Here is a 26977-nt window from a genome sequence, read left to right on the forward strand (position 1 = left end):
TCTAGCAGCTTAGGAACAACTGTTGTGTGTTTCCTTTAGAAGGCTGGCAGACCACCATGATGCAGCAATAAAAGGCAATAGGAAAAGAGCTAAAATTTCAGTACTTCTTTTGAGAAAGGTTTCATTTCTGTCCTGCATGTAAGGGAAGACACCAAAAGGCCACCTACATTCTGGAGCTCTCTCTGGATAAAACAAGCAGTTACCCTTGCAGCGGGTAGAAAAACCAAGAGCTAAGAAAGAGGAAATCCATACAAAGTGAAGGAATCTCAGGGTGTCACAAGAACTAGTGTCTCTATTGGAAGGGATTCCCCTCTATTCCTTTTCTGTTAACCCCAAAAAGGGGATTTTCTTTTATTTACACTGTCGATGAGAATGATAAACAGGACAAATAAAGAGGGTGAATCTCCCTAACAGGGGCACAGACAGCAATTAAAACCTGACAGGGGGGCTGTGATGCTCATGGAAAGAATTCATTATACTTGACTGGACAAGAGAACTCAGACATTTACTACATGACTAAAGAACGCCCATATTTGGATTGATTAACTTATTCTGTTGGTAGATGTATAACTGCCTACCTCTTTATTTACATTGCTCATGTACTTAAACTCTTTTCTCTCTTCTCTTCACTTTTTCTTTACTCTAGATCAGCGGTTCTCAACCTGGGGGTCGCGACCCCTTTGGGGGTCGAACGACCATTTCCCAGGGGTCGCCTAAGACCATCGGAAAACACATATTTCCGATGGTCTTAGGAACCGAGACACCGCTGCTGTCTCCGGCGATGTGTGGGCGGGATGATATGCTGCCCCTGTCACCGCCTCCTCGCCGCTGATTGGCCACCGGAACTGTAGCTCAGGAGAGGCACACAGGCGGCCAATCACCGGCGAGAAGGTGGAGCTTGGAGAGGAGGAGCCGAGCGGCAGCGCGCGGAGATCGAAGAAGATCGAGGGAGCTGCAGGAACGAGTGAAGAGAGAGGCCAGAGAAGGAAGACAGCTGACAGGTAAGTGCAAATTTTGCTGCTGCAGCCAGGTATGCAGGCTGTAGATAGGAGAGGGAGAGAGCGAGCCCAGGCTGGAGCAGGGGTCAGCAAGGTAAGTATCATTGGTGTCAGTGGAAGGGATAGTGCCCCATCATTTGTGTCACTAATACCAACGATGGGGCACTATTCCTCCCCCCACTGACACCAACGATGGGGCACCATTCCTCCCCCCACTGACACCAACGATGGGGCACCATTCCTCCCCCCACTGACACCAACGATGGGGCACCATTCCTCCCCTCACTGACACCAACGATGGGGCACTATTCCTCCCCTCACTGACACCAACGATGAGACAGTATTCCTCCCCTCACTGACACCAACGATGGGGCACTATTCCTCCCCCCACTGACACCAACGATGGGGCACCATTCCTCCCCCCACTGACACCAACGATGGGGCACCATTCCTCCCCCCACTGACACCAACGATGGGGCACCATTCCTCCCCCCACTGACACCAACGATGGGGCACCATTCCTCCCCCCACTGACACCAACGATGGGGCACCATTCCTCCCCCCACTGACACCAACGATGGGGCACCATTCCTCCCCCCACTGACACCAACGATGGGGCACTATTCCTCCCCCCACTGACACCAACGATGGGGCACTATTCCTCCCCCCACTGACACCAACGATGGGGCACTATTCCTCCCACTAACGCCAATGATGGGGCACTATTCCTCCCACTGATACCAATGATGGGGCACTATTCCTCCCACTGATACACTGATACTAATGATGGGGCACTATTCCTCCCACTGACACCAATGATGGGGCACTATTCCTCCCACTCATACCAATGATGGGGCACTATTCCTCCCACTCATACCAATGATGGGGCACTATTCCTCCCACTCATACCAATGATGGGGCACTATTCCTCCCACTCATACCAATGATGGGGCACTATTCCTCCCACTCATACCAATGATGGGGCACTATTCCTCCCACTCATACCAATGATGGGGCACTATTCCTCCCACTCATACCAATGATGGGGCACTATTCCTCCCACTCATACCAATGATGGGGCACTATTCCTCCCACTCATACCAATGATGGGGCACTATTCCTCCCACTGACACCAATGATGGGGCACTATTCCTCCCACTGATACTAATGATGGGGCACTATTCCTCCCACTGACACCAATGATGGGGCACTATTCCTCCCACTGATACCAATGATGGGGCACTATTCCTCCCACTCATACCAATGATGGGGCACTATTCCTCCCACTCATACCAATGATGGGGCACTATTCCTCCCACTCATACCAATGATGGGGCACTATTCCTCCCACTCATACCAATGATGGGGCACTATTCCTCCCACTCATACCAATGATGGGGCACTATTCCTCCCACTCATACCAATGATGGGGCACTATTCCTCCCACTCATACCAATGATGGGGCACTATTCCTTCCACTGACACCAATGATGGGGCACTATTCCTCCCACTCATACCAATGATGGGGCACTATTCCTCCCACTCATACCAATGATGGGGCACTATTCCTTCCACTGACACCAATGATGGGGCACTATTCCTCCCACTGATACTAATGATGGGGCACTATTCCTCCCACTGACACCAATGATGGGGCACTATTCCTCCCACTGATACTAATGATGGGGCACTATTCCTCCCACTGACACCAATGATGGGGCACTATTCCTCCCACTGATACCAATGATGGGGTACTATTCCTCCTACTCATACCAATGATGGGGCACTATTCCTCCTACTGAATGATGGGGCACTATTCCCCCCACTGATACCAATGATGGGGCACTATTCCTCCCACTCATACCAATGATGGGGCACTATTCCTCCCACTCATACCAATGATGGGGCACTATTCCTCCCACTCATACCAATGATGGGGCACTATTCCTCCCACTCATACCAATGATGGGGCACTATTCCTCCCACTCATACCAATGATGGGGCACTATTCCTCCCACTCATACCAATGATGGGGCACTATTCCTCCCACTCATACCAATGATGGGGCACTATTCCTCCCACTGATACCAATGATGGGGCACTATTCCTCCCACTCATACCAATGATGGGGCACTATTCCTCCCACTCATACCAATGATGGGGCACTATTCCTTCCACTGACACCAATGATGGGGCACTATTCCTCCCACTGATACTAATGATGGGGCACTATTCCTCCCACTGACACCAATGATGGGGCACTATTCCTCCCACTGATACCAATGATGGGGTACTATTCCTCCCACTCATACCAATGATGGGGCACTATTCCTCCTACTGAATGATGGGGCACTATTCCCCCCACTGATACCAATGATGGGGCACTATTCCCCCCACTGACACCAATGATGGGGCACTATTCCCCCCACTGACACCAATGATGGGACACTATTCCTCCCACTGACACCAATGATGGGACACTCTTCCTCCCACTGACACCAATGATGGGACACTATTCCTCCCACTGACACCAATGATGGGACACTATTCCTCCCACTGACGCCAATGATGGGGCACTATTCCTCCCACTGACGCCAATGATGAGGCACTATTCCTCCCACTGACGCCAATGATTGGGCACTATTCCTCCCACTGACGCCAATGATTGGGCACTATTCCTCCCACTGACACCAATGATGGGACACTATTCCTCCCACTGACACCAATGATGGGACACTATTCCTCCCACTGACGCCAATGATGGGGCACTATTCCTCCCACTGACGCCAATGATGGGGCACTATTCCTCCCACTGACGCCAATGATGAGGCACTATTCCTCCCACTGACGCCAATGATTGGGCACTATTCCTCCCACTGACGCCAATGATTGGGCACTATTCCTCCCACTGACACCAATGATGGGACACTATTCCTCCCACTGACACCAATGATGGGACACTATTCCTCCCACTGATGCCAATGATGGGGCACTATTCCTCCCACTGACGCCAATGATGAGGCACTATTCCTCCCACTGACGCCAATGATTGGGCACTATTCCTCCCACTGACGCCAATGATTGGGCACTATTCCTCCCACTGACACCAATGATGGAGCACTATTCCTCCCACTGACACCAATGATGGGGCACTATTCCTCCCACTGACACCAATGATGGGGCGCTATTCCTCCCACTGATACCAATGATGGGACACTATTCCTCCCACTGACACCAATGATGGGGCACTATTCCTCCCACTGATACCAACGATGGGACACTATTCCTCCCACTGACGCCAATGATGAGGCACTATTCCTCCCACTGACGCCAATGATTGGGCACTATTCCTCCCACTGACGCCAATGATTGGGCACTATTCCTCCCACTGACACCAATGATGGGACACTATTCCTCCCACTGACACCAATGATGGGACACTATTCCTCCCACTGACGCCAATGATGGGACACTATTCCTCCCACTGACATCAGTGATGGGGCACTAGTCCTCCCACTGCAAAATTACAGTTATGAAGTAGCAACGAAAATAATTTTATGGTTGGGGGTCACCACAACATGAGGAACTGTATTAAGGGGTCGCGGCATTAGAAAGGTTGAGAACCACTGCTCTAGATGATTGTACCTTTTTGAAATGTACACTTCAGTTGTGCCTTGTTACTGTTTTACACAGTTTGAGGCTGTAATGTCATCTTACAGTCTTTCTTGAAAAATAAAATCGTTTGTAAACAAAATAAAAAAAAAAAACCTGACAGGGGGTTTAATGCTTCTCTGCTCTATTCAGAAGTGTGAAAAAAAAGCTTGCCTTTAGTTACACTTTGCCAACACGGTGTCCTTATATGTATTTTTACTATTCTTGTTTTACAAATAAAAATTTAAAAAAACATGACAAACTATTTCCAGAGAACTATGGGAGTTAAAGGAACAGTACTGCTTGCTGCTTTGAAGCATGATCTGATAGCACCAAAATCATTTAACCTTTGGGAGATAGTTCCAACATTGTGGCATATTCAAACATGTGCAGCAGATTCAAACAATCTGTACTGAGGACACTTTCAAATATGTCACAATTCCTGCATCAAATTTATTAAGAATAAGTGCCATTTAGGACCAATGGCATGTTGAAGTAATTGGTACCAATTCTGGTGCATATTTGCAACAAATTCATGTACATGTTTTTGACAGGTACATGAATCCTGTGGCATTCACAGAAACTTGTTGCACATAGACAAGACACTCTTCATAAAGAGCAGCCCAGACACTCCAGAAGTCCAGAGATTGAGTTCTGTAAATGTGCTTATTTCATCAAGGATTTCATAACATGAAAAGCAGCCTAAAGCTCTACCTAATGGCTGAAATTAAAAATAAATAGGCAATTTATTCACATTCACCTGACACAAATACAGTTAGGTCCATATATATTTGGACACAGGCACAATTTTAGTTTTTGCAGGTATTGACCAAAACATATTCAAGCTATAGTTATATAATGGACATGGGCTGAAAGTGCACACTCTCAGGTTTAAATTTGAGGGTATGTTCATCCAAATTGGAGGAAGGGTTTAGGAATTACAGCTCTTAAGAGTAGCCATCCCCCCTTTTTCAAGGGACCAAAAATAATTGGACATTTGAAATTAATCATAAATAAAAATGTTCATTTGTTGAGAATCCTTTACTGGCAATGACTGCCTGAAGTCTGGAACCCATGGACATTACCAAAGACTGGGTTTCCTCCTCTCTGATTCTTTGCCAGGCTCTAACTGCAGCTTTCTTTAGGTCTTTGTTTGTGGGTCTTTCTGCCTTTATTTTGCCTTCAGCAAGTGAAATGAATGCTCGGTTGGGTTGAGGTCAAGTGATTGGCTCGGCCATTGCACAATATTCCACTTCTTTTCCTTCAAAAGCTCCTGGGTTGCTTTTGCAGTGTGTTTTGGATCATTGTCCATCTGTACTGTGAAGCGCGTCCAATCAACTTTGCTGCATTTGGCTGAATCTGGGCTGACAGTATCTCTCTAAACACTGCAGAATTCATCCGACTGCTTCTGTCTTCTGTCACATCATCAATAAACACTAATGACCCAGTGCCACTGGAAGCCATGCATGCCCATACCATCACACTGCCTCCACCATGTTTTACAGATGACGTTGTGTGCTTTGGATCATGAGCTGTTCCAAGCTTTCTCCACACTTTTTTCTTCCCATCATTCTGGTACAGATTAATCTTAGTTTCATCCATCCAAAGAATGCTTTTCCAGAACTGGTCTGGCTTTTTAGATGTTTTTTGGCAAAGTCTAATCTGACTTTTCTATTCTTCAGGCTTATGAATGTTTTGCACCTTGTGGTGAACCCTCTGTATTTGCCCTCATGAAGTCTTCTCTTGATTGTAGACTTTGACAATGATACGCCCACCTCCTGGAGAGTGTCCTCCACTTGTCTGGATGTTGTGAATGGGTTTTTCTTTACCATAAAAGGGATCCTGCAACCATCCACCACTGTTGTCTTCCATGGACATCCATGCCTTTTTATGTTGCTGAGCTCACCAATGCGTTCTTTCCTTAGAATGTACCAAACTGTTGATCTGGCCACTCCTAATGTTGCTGCTATCTCTCTGATGGATTTGTTTCATTTTTGAAGCCTTAAAAAGGCCTGTTTCACTTGCATGGACAGTTCCTTTGAATGCATGATGTAGGTTCACAACAATAGATTCCAAATGCAAATACCACACTTAGAATCAACTCCAGACCTTTTACCTGCTTAATTGATAAAGAAATAATGAAGAAGTAGCCCACACCTGCCCATGAAACAGCTTTTTTTTCAATTGTCCAATTACTTTTGATCCCTTGAAAAAGGGGGGATGGCTACTCTTAAGAGCTGTAATTCCTAAACAATTCCTCAAATATGGATGTACATACCCTCACATTATACCTGAGAGTGTGCACTTTCAGACCATATGCATTATATAACTATAGCTTGAACATGTTTTGGTCAATATCTGAAAAAAAATAAAATTGTGCCTGTGCCCAAATATATATGGACCTAACTGTACACACGTTTAAAAACCAATTTTCCTGTCCTGATCGTAATAAATGTAAAAACTGTGTATTTACTGCATTATAAACTGCAATTTAAAAAAAAAAAATGATTTATACAAACAAGGTTTTACCAACATTCATAATTGAATCTGTAAAAATTTCCGGAGATTAAGGCTTAAGTTTAAGTATACATATTTTTGCATAGTCACATTTGTCCAGCTTGGAACAATGTAAACATGCACGTGTCATACCAGGAAGATCCATGCAAGCTGGAAATCATTGTGGTAAGCACCACTTTTACAGTAATTACCGCTAGCTTCTGGGGTCCGTGCCAGGCAGCTGCACCGCTGCTTAGGCCCCATTCACACTCGAGCATTTTGTAGCTTGTAGATCGCAGCTCAAAAATGTTCCGCAAACAAAAACCTATTGTTTTCAATAGCTCTTGATCACATCTGAGCATCCTGTCACTTGTAGCAAAACGCTTGTTGCTCAAAAAAAAGTACATGAGCTACTTTTCCAGCAGAATTGAGCATTTTTGATCTAACAGCCTTCAGTGGAAATGCATAAAAGCGTGACATGAGCTTTTATCAATGTGTTTTTTTTTCAGGTGTTTTGTTGCACGTTTTCTGCTCAAACAGCAACTGTCCATCCCTTATCAGTAGCACTCCAAACCTTTCTAGTTGAAAAACACATGACAAAAGCTGCAAAAACATGCAATTCTGATCCAAAACGCTTGAAAAGTACCAGTTACACTTACCGGTAACAGTATTTCTGGGAAATCTAATAGGGTGGCACACCTGAGACCAGGGCCACTGTTAGAAATCGTGGGGCCCTATACAGCCTACATGATGGGGCCCCCAAAAGCCGGCCCCTGCCCCGACTGACCACCACCTGCCTTAAAAAAAAAAAAAAAAAAATGCAGCTTTGTCTTCAAGGGATAGTTATCTTTCTCCAGCCTGTTCTAAATTGTTATGAAAGCAGGAGGAGACAGCTGGCTACTGATGACATAGAGAAGATGGCAATGCAGGACCTAGCATGTGGCAGTGGAGTAGTTAGTCAGTCAGAACAACGTTGGAATTGCTCGTCAGGGCATCTATGTTAATTTTGGCCAAGCCAGCAAAGTAAAAGGGGGGGGGGTCTAAAAAATGTCCATGAGGAGGAAGAGGGGAATGGTGAAGTGCTTCTTTAACCACTTGAGCCTCCAGGCCTTTTCTCCCTAAATCCCCTTGAATACCAGAATATACAGTGGGGATCGAAAGTTTGGGCACCCCAGCTAAAAATTTGTATTAATGTGCATAAAGAAGCCAAGGAAAGATGGAAAAATCTCCAAAAGGCATCAAATTACAGATTAGACATTCTTATAATATGTCAACAAAAGTTAGATTTTATTTCCATCATTTACACTTTCAAAATAACAGAAAACAAAAAAATGGCGTCTGCAAAGTTTGGGCACCCTGCAGAGTTAATATCTTGTACTGCCCCCTTTGGCAGGTATCACAGCTTGTAAACGCTTTTTGTAGCCAGCCAAGAGTCTTTCAATTCTTGTTTGAGGTATCTTTGCCCATTCTTCCTTACAAAAGTCTTCCAGTTCTTTGAGATTTCTGGGCTGTCTGTCACGCACTGCTCTTTTAAGGTCTATCCATAGATTTTCAATTATGTTGAGGTCAGGAGATTGTGAAGGCCATGGCAAAACCTTCAGTTTACGCCTCTTGATGTAATCCCCCGTGGATTTTGAGGTGTGTTTAGGATCATTATCCATTTGTAGAAGCCATCCTCTCTTTAACTTCAGCTTTTTCACAGATGGCATCAAGTTACCATCCAAAATTTGCTGAAATTTTATTGAATCCATTTTTCCTTCTACGCGTGAGATGTTCCCTGTGCCACTGGCTGCAACACAACCCCAAAGCATGATTGATCCAATCCCATGCTTAACAGTTGGACAGAGGTTCTTTTCATTAAATTCTGTGCCCCTTCTTCACCAAACGTACCTTTGCTCATTCCGGCCAAAAAGTTCAATTTTAACCTCATCGGTCCACAGAACTTGTTTCCAAAATGCATCAGGCTTGTCTATATGTTCATTTGCAAAGTTCAAACGATGATTTTTGTGGTTAGGACGTAGAAGAGGTTTTCTTCTGATGACTCTTCCATGAAGACCATATTTGTACAAGTATCTCTTTATAGTGGAATAGTGTACCACAACTCCAGTGTCTGCCAGATCTTTCTGGAGGGATCGTGCAGTCAAACGTGGGTTTTGAATTGTTTTTCTCACAATCCTGCGAGCTGTTCTGCCTGATATTTTTCTTGGTCTTCCAGATCTTGCTTTAACTTCCACTGTTGCTGATGACTGCCATTTCTTAATTCCATTCCGAACAGAGGATATTGACATCTGAAAACGCTTTGCTATCTTCTTATAGCCTTCTCCAGCTTTGTGAGCGTCAACTATTTTCAGTTTCAGTTTTCTAGAAAACTGCTTAGAAGAACCCATGGTGCTGATTGTTGGGGCAAGGTCAGATGAGTCTGGGCATTTAAAATCTTTGAGATTGACATCACCTGGTCTTCCCAGATGATGATTGAGAACAATCCATGACACTGGCAGGTCTCAGCTTGGCAAAGGGGGCAGTGCATGCTATAAATTCTGCAGGGTGCCCAAACTTTTGCAGACGCCATTTTTTTGTTTTCTGTTATTTTGAAAGTGTAAATGATGGAAATAAAATCTAACTTTTGTTGACATATTATAAGAATGTCTAATCTGTAATTTGATGCCTTTTGGAGATTTTTCCATCTTTCCTTGGCTTCTTTATGCACATTAATACAAATTTTTAGCTGGGGTGCCCAAACTTTCGATCCCCACTGTATATATATTTTTTTGGCAATGTCTTTGTTTCAAATATCACATCTTTTGGAATTTGCAGTCTTCCCAGTAAGAGTACAGCATAGGATGTGGTGTTGATTAAATAGATACTAACCACTTACCCCCCCCCCCCCCCCCCTTTCTGACCAGGCCATTTTTTTCTTGCATTACGACGCTGCGTTACTTTAACCGACAATTGCAATGCTGCAAATTTACGTCCTTTTTTTCTGACAAATTGATCTTTCCAGTGGTATTTGATAGCCTGTACGTTTTTTATTTTTTGCACAACTGACTTTGTGACACGGACATCCCCAGTGACACCAATACAGTGATCAGTGCTAAAAAACAAAAAAAACAAGAACAAAACACTGACACTGTACCAATGGTACTGGGCAGGAGGGGGTTAACATGAAGAGCGGTCAAGGGGTTAACTGTGTGCTGGGAGTGTTTTACTAGAGGGCTGTGCACAGCCATCCAAAGCAGTGTATCCGAGCTGACAGGGAAGATAACTGTTAGTAAACAAACCAGTTCTCCTCCAATTCGGAGATCGTCGGAAATCACAGGCCGGGACCTGGTGATGGACAATCGCGGCTGCGAATAGCGGTGCAGGTAGGGTGCCGCCTCCTACCCGGAAATGCAAAATCACGTATATATACCTGATTTTGCAAACCTGTGCCGCCCTGTAGCAGTATTTCTGCTATAGAACAGACGGGAAGCAGCTAAAAATGTCAAGAATAAAAATTGCACACGTTAAAAATGGAGACAAAAGTACCGTACCTAAAATTGTCCACAGGTGACACTTTAAAAGCCTTTACAGGTTACTAGTTCAGAGTTACCAGACAGGAGGTCTGGTGCTAGGAATATTGCTTTTTTATGTTTTTTTTTTTGTTTAACTTTATTGCTGAATAACATCCCTTGTGATAGCCGGCTAGATTTGTCACAGAGGGGAGGGAGAAATGGATGTTCCTCCCTGTACTCTGTATGCTTTCAAGCTGACTGCTTACAGCAGGACAGCCTGGGAAACCAGGGGTGGGCTGTGGGTGAGCAGAACAGCGGTAATAATTTTGGCTGCACAAAAAAATCATCAGACCCATGGTATATATTTTTCCCCCTCCACTGCTTTGCAGTATAAGGAGAAGCAGTCAGGGGCGGTAAAAACACAGCTGAGCTGCCAATTTTTACCATACCCCCAAACACAAGTGTACAGCAAAGAACAGAAGTATTTGAACACATCCACGGAGAGTGACCCCCTGCATCTCCGGTGACCCCAGTAACCTCGGCAGGTGGATTACCAGCTGGAGTGGAGAACGGAGAGGGTAGCGAGTTGTCCTACTGCTGGGAGGCTGGTGGCAGTGGTGAGTTACTGCAGAAGTGGTGTGTCCCCATAGACTGCATTAAACTGTATTTAAGGGGGGGGGGATGCTTGTGGAATAAAAAACTCACAGGTGGCTGGGGAGAAAGCCAGTAAAAAAAAAAAAAAAAAAACAAAAAAAAAAACAAAAAAAAAAACAAAAAACACTTAGGGGTCACCCAGTGGATCCAGAAGAAAAGGAGAGGCGGAAAGCTTTCTTTTGATCCATGAATAAATAAGGAAATTATCTCAGAAAAGAAAAGAAGATGCATGGAGTAAATTAAAAATGTAATCACTGCAATTTTGGAAACAGCACACACTTTTCTGAGTGGTAAAACTGGGAGCCAAACTTCAACATAATTAAGAATAGATCTGTAAAAAGGAGGGCGACACGAACCATCCCTTTGTGATCACATTTTGCCCTTTCTGTTCCGGTTTTATCCCTTTGGTAAGTGGTCTTCCCATTCTACCCTTTTTAAAAGCTGTATATGTTTAGCAGCTGTTATGTAGACAAGCATTCTACACTGTTTGTTTAGGGTAATGTGAACTTGTAGCCTTTCACTTTTCTAGAGTTCATGCTGTATTGTTGAGTGGTAGGGTTTTGTTGTGGGTGGGGAAAACCCGGTGCCAGACTGTCTGGTGGGGGTGGGGATGAAGCTGTATATACTGAGCTGTGTTCAATAAAGATTGATTCACTCATCCTACACAAAGTTCTGACTCATGGTTTGGGATATCAGGGAAGGATGGTCTTTGAGCTCAAATACCTGCCTTCACAGAGCGCTGGAAGACTTACTGGAAAAGGGGACCATTGGCTGAGACGCATTGTTCCGCATGAGGAAGCCCAGGCGGAACGGTTCTGCCACAACTGGTTGGCAGTGGTGGGATTTTTCCTCATTGCAGAGAAAGTCCAAACCACCACCAGGATTCAAGATCAGGAAAGGAGACATCAGTCACCCCAGTGGAGATATGGACCTGGCGTCAGAGTTCCCAGGGATGCTGCGGATCGTTCTTTCAACATACCCCAAGACTGGTGTTGTCTAGTCTGGTATAGTCAGCGTTGGTGTCCGTGGTCGGTGTTCGGACAGAGAAGCGGGAGTTTAACGGAAATACCCAAGTGCAGTCGGGGTCTGGTTCCGTTACAGAGGGGGAACAAAAAACACCCCAACTAGTACAAGCACAATTAGAAAATATATGCCTCTGCTCCTTTGCATATATTGCGAAAACTTTTGTCTTTTATTTGGAGTTCTTCTCGACCCAGAATTAGTAAACATATTTTATTTGCTCGAAAGAGTGAGGGGGAATTATCTGTCCCAAATCTCCAGTCTTATTACCTGGCAGCCAATATTGCCCCCTAGCTCATATTCATGCATCTCACCATTTCCTCTTGTGGGCTACTGTGGATGTGTTAGACTCCCATCCGATACCACTTTCTTCTTTACCGTGGCTTCCTTTTTCTCATCGTCCATCAACCCTTAGCCCGATGCTGACACTCTCGCGCTTCGTCTTTGGGACTCTGTTAAATACTCCGCTGGCCTTATTTCTGCCCATTTACCGTTGCTACGTCTGTTACATAACCCGTTGTTCCCTCCAAGCCGGGGCAATCATAGGCAATTTGTTTGGTGGCAAACACATGGTTTTTACGGTCTGACACCCTTTCAAAGCCAGTGCTGACATAGACCCCATGCTCCGGGCCTGATCTCTTTTGGTTTACTCTTCCATTATTTCTTATAGAACCTCCAGTCCGCTCCTATCATCAACATTGGCAGTCGGAACTTGGAGGGAATTTGGACCAACAGGATTGGCAGACCATGACCCAAGCAGTATCTAAATGTTCTAGGAATGTCATCATTCTTGAAAATGCTTATAAAATTCTTTATCGATGGTATTATACACCTGCTCGCCTAGCTAGTTTTATTCCTACATACTCTCCAGCCTGTTTTCGGGGGTGCCAACAAGTGGGTACTATGGTTCACATCTGGTGGACTTGCCCTAAGGTTAGCAGATACTGCGGAGAAGGGCATAAACCCTAATCCACAATGTTTCATGCAGACATTAAGCGTAACCCATATGAAGAGCTCCTATTTAAACCATTGGAGGGCCTTCTCCGCCCTGAACGGCAGCTGGCATCACATTTATTTATGGCTGCTAAATTGACAATTGCGAAGGCCTGGAAGACTCCTCTCCTCAGCTTCGAGGCTGTCAAAAACCGGATGAATTTAATAATGGTCAATGAAAAATTGACGGCTGTACTGTTGGATACCCATTCAAAATTCCTGCGGGTATGGCGTCCCTGGCTGGATACAGCCCAGCCTTCGAGATTTGACCAGTCCCTTCTGTCGATATGAGGATCGATTCTGCTGCAGCTGCCCTGGAGCCCTTTTGTGATTGTCCCTGTCTTTTTTCTCTCTTTTTTTTTTGTGTGTTTGTCCTCGTCTTCTCATTGATTGCCTCTCTCTACTCTTCTGTCCATTCTGTCCTTATGCCAATTGTAATGATTGTGTTCATTGCTTTGAGTGCTACATCTGCAATATTACCTAGGCAACCCGGACTCCATTGAGAGCCCAATGTCTGGAATATATATTAACCTCTGGAAAGGCTTCCCTTCATGCCTCTCCTGTTTTCTAAGCGCCGATATAGCTAAAACTTCTCTTAGAGTTTGCATTGTCATTGACCTCCAATTGTCTGCTCATTATTTCCCCCTCACTTTTTTTTTTCTTCTCCCCCCCCCCCACTTCCCTGTCTTCTTTTTCAAGGCACTAAAATATTTAGTTTAGGCTTATGCTCCTAACAGTACATACTCTGAAATATTTCTCAAATGCCCTGTATGTCGCATAAGTTTTGGTCAATGTATATGCTTCTCGAATGTTTGTTTATTTCTGCTTATTCTATAGTAAAATCCTTTGTAAAAGAAAATATATGCCTCTGCAGGAGAAAAGCCCAGAGGATCATACCCGAGAGACAGAAGTGAGTAAAGGGAAGATACGAACTGGTAAACAAAAAAAGGAGATCAATTCAGACTCTCATCAGGAATATTGAGCATGAACCAGACTAAAGAATCTTCAAACATGGAAAATGAAGTAGAAATAGAAAATACAAAAGAACGTGGAGCAAGTGCGCAAATGCCCACGAAAATGGAAATTGCAGAAATGTTTGCAAAATTAGAATGCACTATAAATGAAAGTGGCGGTATTACATAATGACTTGGATCAAGTTCTAACACGAGTGGAGGAAACAGAGGAAAAAAATAGAGAAACATGCTCAAGTAATTAAGCTGGAAAAGCAGGTGAAAGAAAGACGAAGAGAGCAAAGGAAGCTATCATACAAGCTGGAAGATCAAGAGAATAGAGGTAGAAGGAACAATCTGAGAATCTGGGGTTTGCCAGAGGTATATAATGGAGAAGATTTACTGGATGAAATGAGAAAAGTGTTTACTCTCCTGATAGGCAGACCAGTGACAGCCCAATTGAAAATAGAGTACAAAGGATTAGACAACTCTAAGGGATGCCATCGGAGACCCCCAGTGATGTGGTTGTACGATTTCATGACTATGAAGATAAAGCAAATATCTGGAAGAAGATCCGAGGGACTTCTGCAATAAAACATGGAGAAACAAATCTACAAAATTTGCAGACTTAGCGCCAGAGACGTTGGCCAGAAGAAGGTCTTTGAAACCATTATTGGAGCAGATGCACAATAAAAATGTTCAATACAACTGGGGGTTTCCAGCATGCCTGATCGGCTGGAAAGATGGACACTCTGCAAGATTGTAATTCCCAGAAGATTTACGGGACTTGTAAAAGATTAGATTTACAGATATTGGACATATCTGGATGATCTGAAGGGGCTAAGGAGAGTACAGAGTTAGGGAAAGAGAAACTGCGTTGATCTGAAGGGGCTAAGGAGAGTACAGAGTTAGGGAAAGAGAAGTTGCAATTAGTTTCCAAAAGAATGAAATAAGGAACGGTTTGGAGGACGGTGGGAGGGGTGGGGGTTAAAGGAAGAGCTTTGTGGAAGATAAGTAGAGAGTGTACCTCTAAAACGATGGCTGGGCTGATGCGCAGCCATCGTTTTAGAGGTACAACAGAGGTGCAACAGGTACCGATTTCAGAGGTGCAACAGGTACCGATTTCAGGACCCAAAGATTGGAGATGGGGGTTTGGTTAGGTGTACATGCTCTGAGTTCCACCCTGGAAGAGGAGTCGACAGTGTGACCAGAATCACATGTGACTCCAGGGCTAGAAATAGGCAAAGTGTAGGGGAGGTGGGGGTTTGGAGGAGGGAGAGAGGAAGAGGGGGGGGGGGTAGATGGGAGGTAGATGGAAGGGATGGGCAGTATAGAATATTTTGAAGAGATGTTCTTGCTCCAAATTATTATTATTATTATTATTATACAGTATTTATAGAGCGCCAATAGTTCACTCAGCGCTGTACATTACAAAGGGGGACAGAACATGTGACAGAACAATACCAATACAATGCAAAACATGAGGGGATCGAGGGCCCTGCTCTTTCGAGCTTACAATCTAGAAGGGATGGGATAGTGGTACAGGAGGAGATAGCTGTGGGGGATGGAGTGGTAGGAAGAGTGGAGGAGGTCAGCAAGTTAGCAAGGGGTGAGGTAGGCTTCCCTGAAGAGATGGGTTTTCAGGGTGCGCCTAAAGGAGAGGAGAGTAGGTGATAATCTGATGGGTTGGGGCAGGGAGTTCCAGAGGATGGGTGACACCCTGGAGAAGTCCTGGAGGCGGGCATGGGAGGAGGAGACCAGGGAACTAGAGAGAAGGAGGTCTTGTGAGGAGCGGAGTGTGCGTGCTGGGCGGTACTTGGATATTAGGTCAGTGATGTAGTTCGGGGCAGTATGGTGGACAGCTTTGTACGTCAGTGTTAGGATTTTAAATTTGATCCGTTGCGCAATCGGAAGCCAGTGGAGGGATTGGCAGAGGGGGGTGGCGGAAATGGAGCGGTTGGAAAGGTGAATGAGTCTGGCAGCCGTATTCAGGATCAACTGAAGCGGGGATAGCCAGCGGCGAGGCAGGCCAGTGAGGAGGGAGTTGCAGTAGTCGAGTCGTGATATGATGAGGGAGTGGATGAGCTGTTTAGTGGTTTCTGGGGTTAGGAACGTGCGGATTTTGGCGATGTTGCGGAGGTGGAGTCTGCACGAGTTTGTTAAAGATTGGACTTGGGGCTGGAAGGATAGGTTGGAGTCCAGAATGACACCAAGTACTCTGGCCTGCAGAGCGGGTTTGATATTGACGTTGTTGGATGTGATGTAGAAGTCAATGGGGGGTGGGGTTCGGGCTGGGGGGAAGACAAGGAGCTCGGTTTTGGAGAGATTCAGTTTAAGGAAGTGGAGCGACATCCAATCTGATATGTCGCTCAGTAGGTGTGTGATTTGGGCAGAGACCGAAGGGGTGAGGTGGGGGGTTGAGAGATAGATTTGTGTGTCGTCGGCATAGAGGTGGTAGTTGAAGCCGTGAGAGTGTATGAGTTGGCCAAGGGAGGAGGTGTAGATGGAGAAGAGAAGGGGCCCAAGGACAGAGCCTTGAGGGACCCCAACAGAGAGGGGGAGTGAGGGGGAGGTGGTAGCATTATAGGTAACGCTGAAAGAGCGTTGTGACAGGTAGGATGAGAGCCAGGAGAGAGCAGAATCTCTGAGGCCGAGGGAGTGTAGTATTTTGAGGAGGAGGGGGTGGTCAACTGTGTCGAAGGCCGCAGAGAGGTCAAGGAGTAGGAGCACTGAATAGTGGCCATTAGCTTTGGCGGTTAGAAGGTCGTTGGAGAGTTTGAGTAAGGTGGTTTCGGTGGAGTGTAGGGGGCGGAAGCCAGACTGTAGGGGATCGAGGAGAAATTATAAAATATATGCACTCAATTAAGCTGGAATGGTAGTAGGAATACTATATCAATGTCAACTGATAGATTCTTAGAGAGTTAATCCTCCAAGAGAAAGATTATACTTTCTTTTCTGCTACGCATGGGATGTACTCAAGATTGGACTATGTAATGATAGAACAGACTCTCAGAGACAATGTCAATATCAGACCATGCACCGGTCACAATGAGATTACAATTCAGAGGGGAGAGAGATAAAATAAATGTGGAAATTAAATGAGATGCTCCTATAGGATCCAGAGATGGAAGTAAGAGTAAGGAGGGAAATAGAGAACTATTTTGAATCCAATGAGACGGATGGGATATTGATTGCAACAGTTTGGGAAGCACATAAGGCATGTATTAGGGGAATCTTTATCTCTATAGGGGAAGAAAAAAAAGAAAGAATGAGGGAAGAAAATAAGATTAACTGAGGAATTATATAATTTAGAACAAATACATAAAAAGAAAATAGAAAAAAAGATATACAACAGAAGATAACCCTAAAAAGAGAAGAGTTAAAAAAAGGACCTAATGGAACAGGAAAGGAAAAGAACCTTTAATAGGGTATCAAAGGAGAGATATCAGTGGGGGAATAGACCAGGAAATTATTTGATGAGAAGGTTAAGCGAAAAGCAATGAACCATATAGAGAACATTAAAGATGAGACAGGATAAAATGGTCGATACAACCACTGCTATCACCAATAAATTTGAAAAATATTACAGTGAATTATATAAGGTAAAACCTAAGACCTTGAAAGAAGTGGAGGAAAGGGTGAAAGAAAAAAAAAAAAGGCAGGAATAGCTAAAAGGAGGCAGGATTGCCAAGACAAGAAAAAAATTCATACTGCATTGAAGAGAACAGAAGCAGGAAGGAGTCTGGACCAGATGGGTATACAGCAAGATATTATAAGAAATTTAAAGAACAATTGGTTCATAAACTGTGCAGCTATATGAATGCACTAGTAGAAGGGATGGAAATGAGGGAGGAGTTGTTGCAGGCATATATTACAATTATACACACAGAGAGTAAAGACCTGTCCCAATGTGCCAGTTATAGACATAGATCATTATTAAATGTAGATACAAAATTATATGCAAAGGTTCTACCAACTAGGTTGAAAAAGTTAATGCTGGAATGGATACATTTAGATTAAGTGGGATTCATCCCAGGCAAAGAAGGAAGGGACAATGGATTAAGAACCTTGCTTCTATTGCAAAAAAGTAAGAGAGAAGTCTCCAGTCTTGGTTGTGTCGATTGATACTGAAAAAGCATTCGACAGGGTAAACTGTGGATTTATGATAGACACATTGGCGGTATTAGGAATCGGACCCAAAATGGGACAATGGATAAAAAAAAAAAAAAAAAAAGTTATACAGTCATCCATCAGCAGCGGTAAAAGGTTAATGGTTCATGGTCACAGTTCTGCAGAATGTATAATGGAACAAGGCAGTGTCCACTTTCTCCTCTGCTCTTTGTTTTATCCCTGGAGCCGCTGTTAGTGATGGTGTGAAATAGGGTAGATGTAAAAGGAATTGTGATAGGGGAGGTAGAGCATAAGGTTGCGGCATATGCAGATGATATGTTAATTTATATCATAAACCCTAGATGAACATTTCCTAACTGAATGAGAATACTAAAATATTATGGAGAACTATCAAACTTAAAAATTAATCCCTGAAAGTCAGAGATAATAAATATTATTGTTCCGAGGATAGACAAACAGACCTTACAGAAAGTATTTCCTTTCACATGGAGGGAAGATGAACTAAATTATTTGGGGATAAAACTAACCCAGTCTTTAAAGAACTTAAACCAGGCAAACTACATTCCACTAATAAATGAGACAAAGGACGAATTGAGAAAAATTTCAATAGGATCGCTTTCCTGGATCGGACAAATAAACATGGTAAAGATGGTGATAGTACCAAGAATTCTGTATAAAACCATATGCTTCGCTAAGATCCCATACATCTATCAGGGACATTTTTTGAAAGAATGACATTCAGGTATATATGGGTAAATAAAAAACAGAGTGAAATATGAGGTACTGTGTAGAGATAAAGCAAAAAGGGCGTTTAACTGTGCCAGATTTTAAGAGCGATTATTAATCCGTGTTAAAATCACGAATATATAATTCATGGGGGGAAAAGCTGGGTAGAAATAGAAAGTACATTAAGTGAGTTACAGTTAGATAGGATTATTTGGCTTTTTAACACAGAATGTATTTAGGGTATGGGATGTAATCCATAAGAAAACGGGGTGGGAATGTAATTCACTATTAATACCGTTGGTGGGATCAGATTTTTCCCCCCCCCCCGGGAAAGATATTTCAGGAAAATGGAGAAATAAAATAGTAATGTATGCTTAACAGATATCACGGAAAACGGGGAATTATGTTCCTTTCAAGATTTAATAAATAAAAAGGATTTGATAAATTGGATGAATGACTGTATTATCAAATAAGACATTTTGTTGCAGTGCTCCAGCAGCCATTAAGGGTGGGGGAGGACATGCATGCATTTGAAGAGATGCTTAGTTGAGATATAAAACACAGAAACATTCCACCTTTCGCATTTATAAGAGTACAATATCTGGACCTGTCTCTCCACCAGTCTTAGAGAAATTGGAAAGTGAACTTGGAACAAAATTGAATGGGCAGCAAAAGGGGAAAATATTTAAATTAATGCATGGTGCAGTGGATATATTGTTAAAATTAATTATAAAATATTTAGTAAGGTGGTATACCTAGTGTAGCACATAAACAATGATGTGAGAGTTCACCTCTATGTTGATGGGGGTGAGGGACTAAGGGTACAATGGCACATATATGGTGGGATTGCCACAAGATACACAGTTTTGGAAAGTGATAATCCAACAAATACAAGAGATACCCTTGGGTTTGCTTATTCCATAATACCGAGTTTACAGTGAAAACATTTAAGAACATGCTGCTATTCCATTTGATAAATACAGCCAAAGGATTGATCCCTAGATTTTGGAAGGGGCAGGAGACTCCAAAAATAAGATTGGATTTATATAGAGTGGAATATATATATATATATCTCTATCTATCTATATCTCTATACATACATACATACGATGGAAGAACTATATCATATTGTAGAGGAGAAGATTGAAAAATTTAAAAAACATGGGAAAGATAGTGACTTTAAAACATCAAAGAAATATCTACAATTGATTGGGAGTTTAAAAATATAAGGAAATATTAATGAAAGGAAAGAGGGTCTTGAAGGAGAGTAACAGAAAGGAAGGTGGAGAAAAGAGAGGTGCAGATAGTTAGAAGGAACAACAAAGGAGAAAGAAAAATAAAATAGTTAAAAGGAAATGTGGGCAATGGGGGGGGGGGGTAATTGGTATAAAAAAAAAAAAAAATTAAGATTTGTATTTGTAACTGGAATAATGTTTGTATACATGATTAAAATTAATAAAAATATAATAGCAAAAAAAAAAAAATCAAGGATAGAAACGGGCCCAACTTAACATGTATTCCCTTCCCCTATTTACACCTGTAGGGGAGTGGGTAAGGTCTCTAACCCCACTCCTCTCCCCCATGGTCTTCTCGCTGGCTGCAGCCACTGCCTCGCCTTCCATCTTAGCACGGCCCTTGGGAACTGCGACACCTTCGCTGGGCTCCTGGGTTCCTACACTCAGGGATAACACCTGGAGGCTCCTCACCAACCGCGCAACGGAGAAAAATGCCGACCAGCACCATCATCTTTAAGCAGGAAGTCCCACCCAAGTACCATTGGGATCAAGGCTTGATCTGCAGCCTCGCTCCCACTTCCAGTCCTGTGCCCTGGGCTCTTTACTGAAGGAACACTAGTAACGGACTCCACCGCGGCCTCCCCACACACCCTACAGGGGCGTGCCATGTGACTCCATCTGCCGGCCAGCAGTCCTCACCCCGAGAAGCATTTCATGGTCCAGCCCCAGGTTTTAGGTCCACAAAACGACAAATGTTTCGCTAACAGGGAAACACAATTAAAAACAGAGTAGTGGAGCAAAGGGTGGGGAATTTAAATTCTGTCAATTGTTGATTGTGTTTCCTGTCAGGTGGAGCTAGTCATCTCAGGTGTGCAGTCCTGGAAGATGACTAGAGAAGAAACACTTGAACAAAACACTTGAAAATGTGATGCTTAGGTGTGAACGTAGCCTTAGTGAACAGGGTTGCTCACTCGTCACAGGTGCCATACAGAAAACACTATTTTTGCAATGAATGCAAAGCAATCTTTAAATGGTGCCTGTGCCAAGTGAAAAACCTCCTGTGTTCATTAAGCAGTAGGGCAGCTGCTTGGCATGGGACGTGGAAGCTAGCAGCAATCACTGTAGTAGTGGTGCTTACTACAGTGATCTCCAGCTTCCGTATGGGTCTTTTAGGTATATTACATACATATTTACATTGGCCCAAGCTGAACCAATGTAACTCTGCAAAAATATGAATGCTTAAACTTCAGCTTAATGGTACTCTGGTAGATTCATCAGTTATATAAATACTTATAACTGTCCATGTATACAATAGTAGATAAAGTTGTGGAAAACATTTCATATACAAAATTACTGAAAAATGTGAAACTGCTCCAAAAGTAGTAATAAATTGAACCAAAAGGCAAAACTCAGTCAGGTTTTTTTTGCCATCTGTGTCCCATTGGGGAGATTTCCCTTCACTTCCTGTCCCACATCCAAAACTGAAGTGAAAAGGAAACCCATCCAAAGTGAGGGAATCACTGGTTGACACCAGGACTAGTGTTCCTGTTTGAAGACTTTCCCTCTATTCCTGTGCTGGTGACAGCCCAAAATGTTGGATCTTCACTTACACTCTTAGTGATAAGACAAAATGAGAGAGAGTAAAGCTCCCAAAAGGGGGCACAGCAAAAAAACAAACAAAAAAAAAAAACCTGACAGGTATTCTAATACCTCTGCACTATCAATTACCTTTAGCTATGCTTAAAGCGGTAATAAACTCAAAACCATACATTTCAAAAATTCTATATACTTCAACTCGCCAATCATTAGATATGGTGGCGGAATTAGATTTATTTTTTTAAGGTTTTTTACCCTGTTTTCACCTGGTTAACTGACCAGTAACATCACCTGTACACTCTGGATGAAGTTGAAGCAATTACAGCAACAGATTTTTTTCCTTTTGGCATAAAGGTTTTACATAAATAAATAAAAACTGATCATTGTAAGCACCCCTGTCAGTAGTAAATGGTTTGTCTCATCCCTCAAACTGCTAAGAGAAAGATAAAGAGAAAGAAAGAAAAACTACTACAGCCACTACATCCAAGAATTGATAACTTGCAATATAATAAAAAGGTTTGCTTTTGGGTTTATTACCCCTTAAAACTGGCACATATATTCACAAATTTTAAATCATGGCAACATTATTTTTTATCAACAAATTACTTTAGTGGAATTTTTTCTTGCTATCCAGCTGTACGTTAAAAGAAACCTGTAAATCGGAAAAATACAGGGTGTGCCATTGCGGACCTCTGAAAATGCCAATTTCTCATCTGTCTGTTAAAATTTAGATGCTCAATGATGACCAAACTGCATTGCTTAACTGGACTGGAGTAAAGTGAATTACTGACTTGGCTAGGCAGTCGTCAAGGGTGCATGAATCAAAACCGTGGCTGAAAAGAGTTCCAAATCACCTGGCATTTAAACCAGTTACTTATTCTTATATGAACAGTGTATTTAGTATTGAATACATTTCCTCCAGAACACTAATCATTCTAATGTTTAACAGAAGTCACTTGCTGATGTCAATGTCCTGGAGCCAGCACATTTCTAGGAATGTGTAGTAAATAACTTTAGACAAAATAATTCAATATCTTTCACCCAGATGTGTTCATTCAGCTACTTATTTTATTTTCCGGGCAGGACTGCAGAAAAGTACTCAAATCTGGTATGCAAAAAACAGCTAAAACTCATGACTTTTCAACATGAGGAAATTTCTTTAGGTCTTGGATTTGGAAGCGGTTAACCCCTTTTTGACCAACTACAAAGAATACAATTCATAATTGCACACTCACAAGAGTCCATGTTTACCTATGTCTGGTTGCTATTTACGAGCATAAAATTAGAGGGTTGACAACACATACCTATTGACATGGAAATCTACTATTTCTCCAATTTGTATGGGTTAACAACTAAAGCCGGCCATACATGGAGTGAAATTTGGCCGGTTCATTAGGGACTGGCTGAATTTCAATCCATGTATGGGCTGGGTGGTTGTACACAAGATGATCTATTGATCGACTTGTGTACAACCAGCCTGTTTCCCGAATGATAAATGCAGCCGGCTATAGCCAGCAACACTAATTATGCTCTACCAACAGGGAAGGCTCACTGTTGGCAGAACATAATAGCGCTGCTATTATGACTGTGTTGATGACCTGTGGTGGAAATAAAAAAAATTGTGTTCTGGTAATCTATCAATCAGAACATGCATTGACAGATCCCATACCACCCTTAGCCTGCTGAGAGAATAGAAAAATGTATACAAACTTATACAATTGATGACAATGTTCAAAATCTACCTGTGACTACCAGGAAAAGTTTAGTCACATAGGACCAACAAAAATGCCAATATTAAATTACAGGTGTACCTCGGTTTACGAATTTAATGCGTTCTCTGGGAAGTTTCGTATTGCGAGAAATTTGTAAATGAAAATGCAGTTTCCCATAGGAATTAACTGAAAACCAATGAATCCATTCCAGGTCAGACAAAAACGTAAAAAAAAAAAGTCGCTGTAGGTCCATGCCGGTTTTTAAATTTAATTACTGCCATTTTTTCCTTTCACTATAGCTCAGAGAATCAGCTGTCACTTTCCCCCCAGCTAAAAGAAGCAACATTTCCTTTTAGTTTGTTTCCTGAGATAAAAGAAACAAAGTATCCATTAACCCCGGGGAAAGTGACAGCTAATTCTGTGAACTATAGTGAAGGGAAAATAAGCCAGCAATTGCATTTAAAAATCGGCACCAACATACACTTCGTATTGCGAGAAAAATTTGAAAAAAAATGTGTAAACCGAGGCATGATTTGCAATGGATTTTCATTCGTAAACCGAAAATTACATTAACCTGAGGTACACCTGTATATAGAATACTACCTTCAGTGCTACAGACATAAAAAGGTTGTATTTTATACTGTTTTCAATGAAATAGCTAAGGAATGCAACCAGGTCTTAGTCTTTTTTACAATTTTCCTTTATTTCCCTTTATATAAGTAAATTTCAGCTGTGAGCATATTATGTAAGGAAACACTTGATTGCCTGCTGTGGGTAACAAAATTTACCCCTTCTTATTTCAATTCTTATATGCAAAGTCATTCATTTTAATTAAACTGCTGAATCATTTCACTGAATAAGAAAAGCAAGAACAAAAAGTGTGTGCTTTCCAAATATTTGAATAAGATCAATGACACTGACCTGGATCCCCTGGAGAGCGGTACTAAATTGTAGAAATAATACACCAATGACAGAATGAGTTCACACACAACATCTGCCTCCTAGAAACCAAAGATGAGAAACATACTAGGCATCAGCGATGACTATACAAGAGACAAGGTTAAAAGCTTCAAAGACAATGACTCATTCCTGTACTGTGTATCACAGTAAAACAGTCCACATGCGCATATACTGTATATTTTATCGTAAAAAAACAAACATATCAGCAAATCCTGAGTATATTGTAGCTGTATCTGAGCTTGCATTAACAGAAGGGCGGGATGCTGCTTTTTTTGAGCAATTAGGAAATATAGAATGTTTCATCCATTAAAATACACAATGAAACCAGATAACTATGAGGCTGGAGTGAAGGGTGTACTATAAATATGACAGTACTTTCCAGTCACCTTGAAAATACAGAGAGCTGTAATGTCTGCAAAAGCAGTCGACTGCCAACAGAAAATATATAGGACAATTGAAAGAATAACTTAAGAGTGTTAGTAAACTCAAAAAAAATTTTAATGAAAAAAACCAAAAATGTTATACTCACCTGCTCTGTGCAGTGGTATTGCACAGAGCAGCCCCGTTCCTCCTCTTCTCAGATCCCGCACTGGCGATCTTGGCTCCTCCTCTTCTTAATGTGTCCCCATAGTAAGTTGTTCGCTATGGGGGCACATAGTTTGCGCGTTACCAAGCTGTGTGTCTATGGGGCCACACTCCATAGACTTACGCAGCAGGACTTGGCCCCACCTCTCCCTCACTGAGAGGAGAAATGACCAGACTTCATAAAGGAGGAATCAGGAAGTGTTCTGTATTTGACATTGAGAAAGCACTGTTAAAACTAGGAATGTTTAGGCAACTGAAGAGAACAGCAAAAGACAGAGCTCAGTGTAAATGCAAGATCACAGGAAAAAGGGGCCATGGTGTGGACCTCAAAAGAATATATTCAATTCTTATAAAGGAACATCTAGAAATGGAGTAAGATTTGGTTATGACACTACCATGGAGCTCAATGGTTTTCTTACTAGAAAGGAAGCTGTAACTATACATCTGCGATACCCCCTTACATTACAACAGTCAGGAGGAAGAGAAATGTTTCCATAGACTGGTTGGCAGACGGAGAATGACTGACCTTACATTGATGGCCAGTGGAAGAACAAGTGCCCCATAAGTCAGTGGGAAGAAGAATGCCCTCTTACATTGGTGGTCAGTGGGAAGAAAAAACCCTCTTATATTGGTGGTTGGGGGGAGAAGAATGCCCCTTACATTGGTGGGCAGTGGGAGCCAAAATGCCCTTTATAATGTTCATTGGGAAGAATGCCCCATAAATTGGCGATCAGTGGGAAAAAGGGCCACCTTACATTGTTGTTCAGTGGGAGGAAGAATGCCTCTTACATTGGGCATTTGTGGGAAGAATACCCTTATAGCTAATTAGATCATAGGTGTTCGTTATTACTTAAAGTGACACTAAAAACTCTACTTTAAGTATATATTTGTAACTCAGAAAAATTCCTTCTATTGCTCTCAACCGCCTCCACATGCCTTATTTTAATGTTGAGATCCAATTTCCTGTTAGAGAGTGCCTACATTTGTTTTCCATGGTCACACTATGTAGGAACAAAGCCACTCTTCCAAGTTGAACTAGGAACTGTGGGATTTGTAGTGTGCATAGAGCAGAACTCATGACTGCAACGAACATGCCCTGTTCATTACAAACAAATGGAAGTGAGAGAGAAAAGAAGAGGATCTGGTGCATATTAAGGATGTTACAAGGAGGCAGAGGAACACAGTAAGACAATTTTATGAAAAATAGATTACAGGGCCATTAAGTAGTGAATGTGTATGGATTTTATTTGCAGAATAAGAATATTGTTTAGTGTCATCCTTTTGTTTTGTACTGTTGGCTCTGCTGAGTGACATCAGCACTGGAACTGTGTAGGTACTGTTGGGAGGGAGATCAATCCACCTGAATTGGTCATGTTAATTATCATGACTTCTTGTAGAGGAACCCTTATCAATCCTTCACAGAATCAAAATCTTAAAAAGGTTGCCCTTGCACATACATGGGAATACTATTACGTTAAGATTGCAAGACCAAAATATGCATTAAACAAAAATGGCAGTCACTCTGATCAATAAAAAGGGAAAGGGCAGGACAATATACAAAATTATAAAAATTCCCCAGCACTTTCCAGCTAGTCAGCACAAAATCTAACTAAACGTTTTAAACAGCTCAGGTTAAAAAACGCAGGGTTTTTATATACATTTTCAAATAATGTTACATAGTCTGGTTGGAAAAAGTCCATCCAGCTTAACCATAAAAAAAAAAAAAGTTATAAACCTATATCCACAGTTGATGCAGAAGAAAGCAAAAAAAAAAACCAA

At 42.5% G+C, this 26977-nt stretch overlaps 1 protein-coding gene across 3 annotated transcripts in view; it reads right to left on the reverse strand.

The window, feature by feature from the left end:
* Window positions 1-26977, reverse strand: part of TTC13 (tetratricopeptide repeat domain 13) — a 155660-nt gene that overhangs the window by 14148 nt on the left and 114535 nt on the right. For all 3 annotated transcript variants that reach the window (XM_089654610.1, XM_089654609.1, XM_089654611.1), the window contains one exon: window positions 24575-24654. In XM_089654610.1, coding sequence (XP_089510736.1) covers window positions 24575-24654 — 80 coding nt within the window. The remainder of the gene's footprint in view (window positions 1-24574; window positions 24655-26977) is intronic.

This window comes from Staurois parvus, unplaced genomic scaffold (genome assembly GCF_062004578.1).
Source record: "Staurois parvus isolate SC_StPar_1 unplaced genomic scaffold, SC_StPar_1.0 ptg000780l, whole genome shotgun sequence".
In the NCBI taxonomy this organism is placed as follows: domain Eukaryota; kingdom Metazoa; phylum Chordata; class Amphibia; order Anura; family Ranidae; genus Staurois; species Staurois parvus.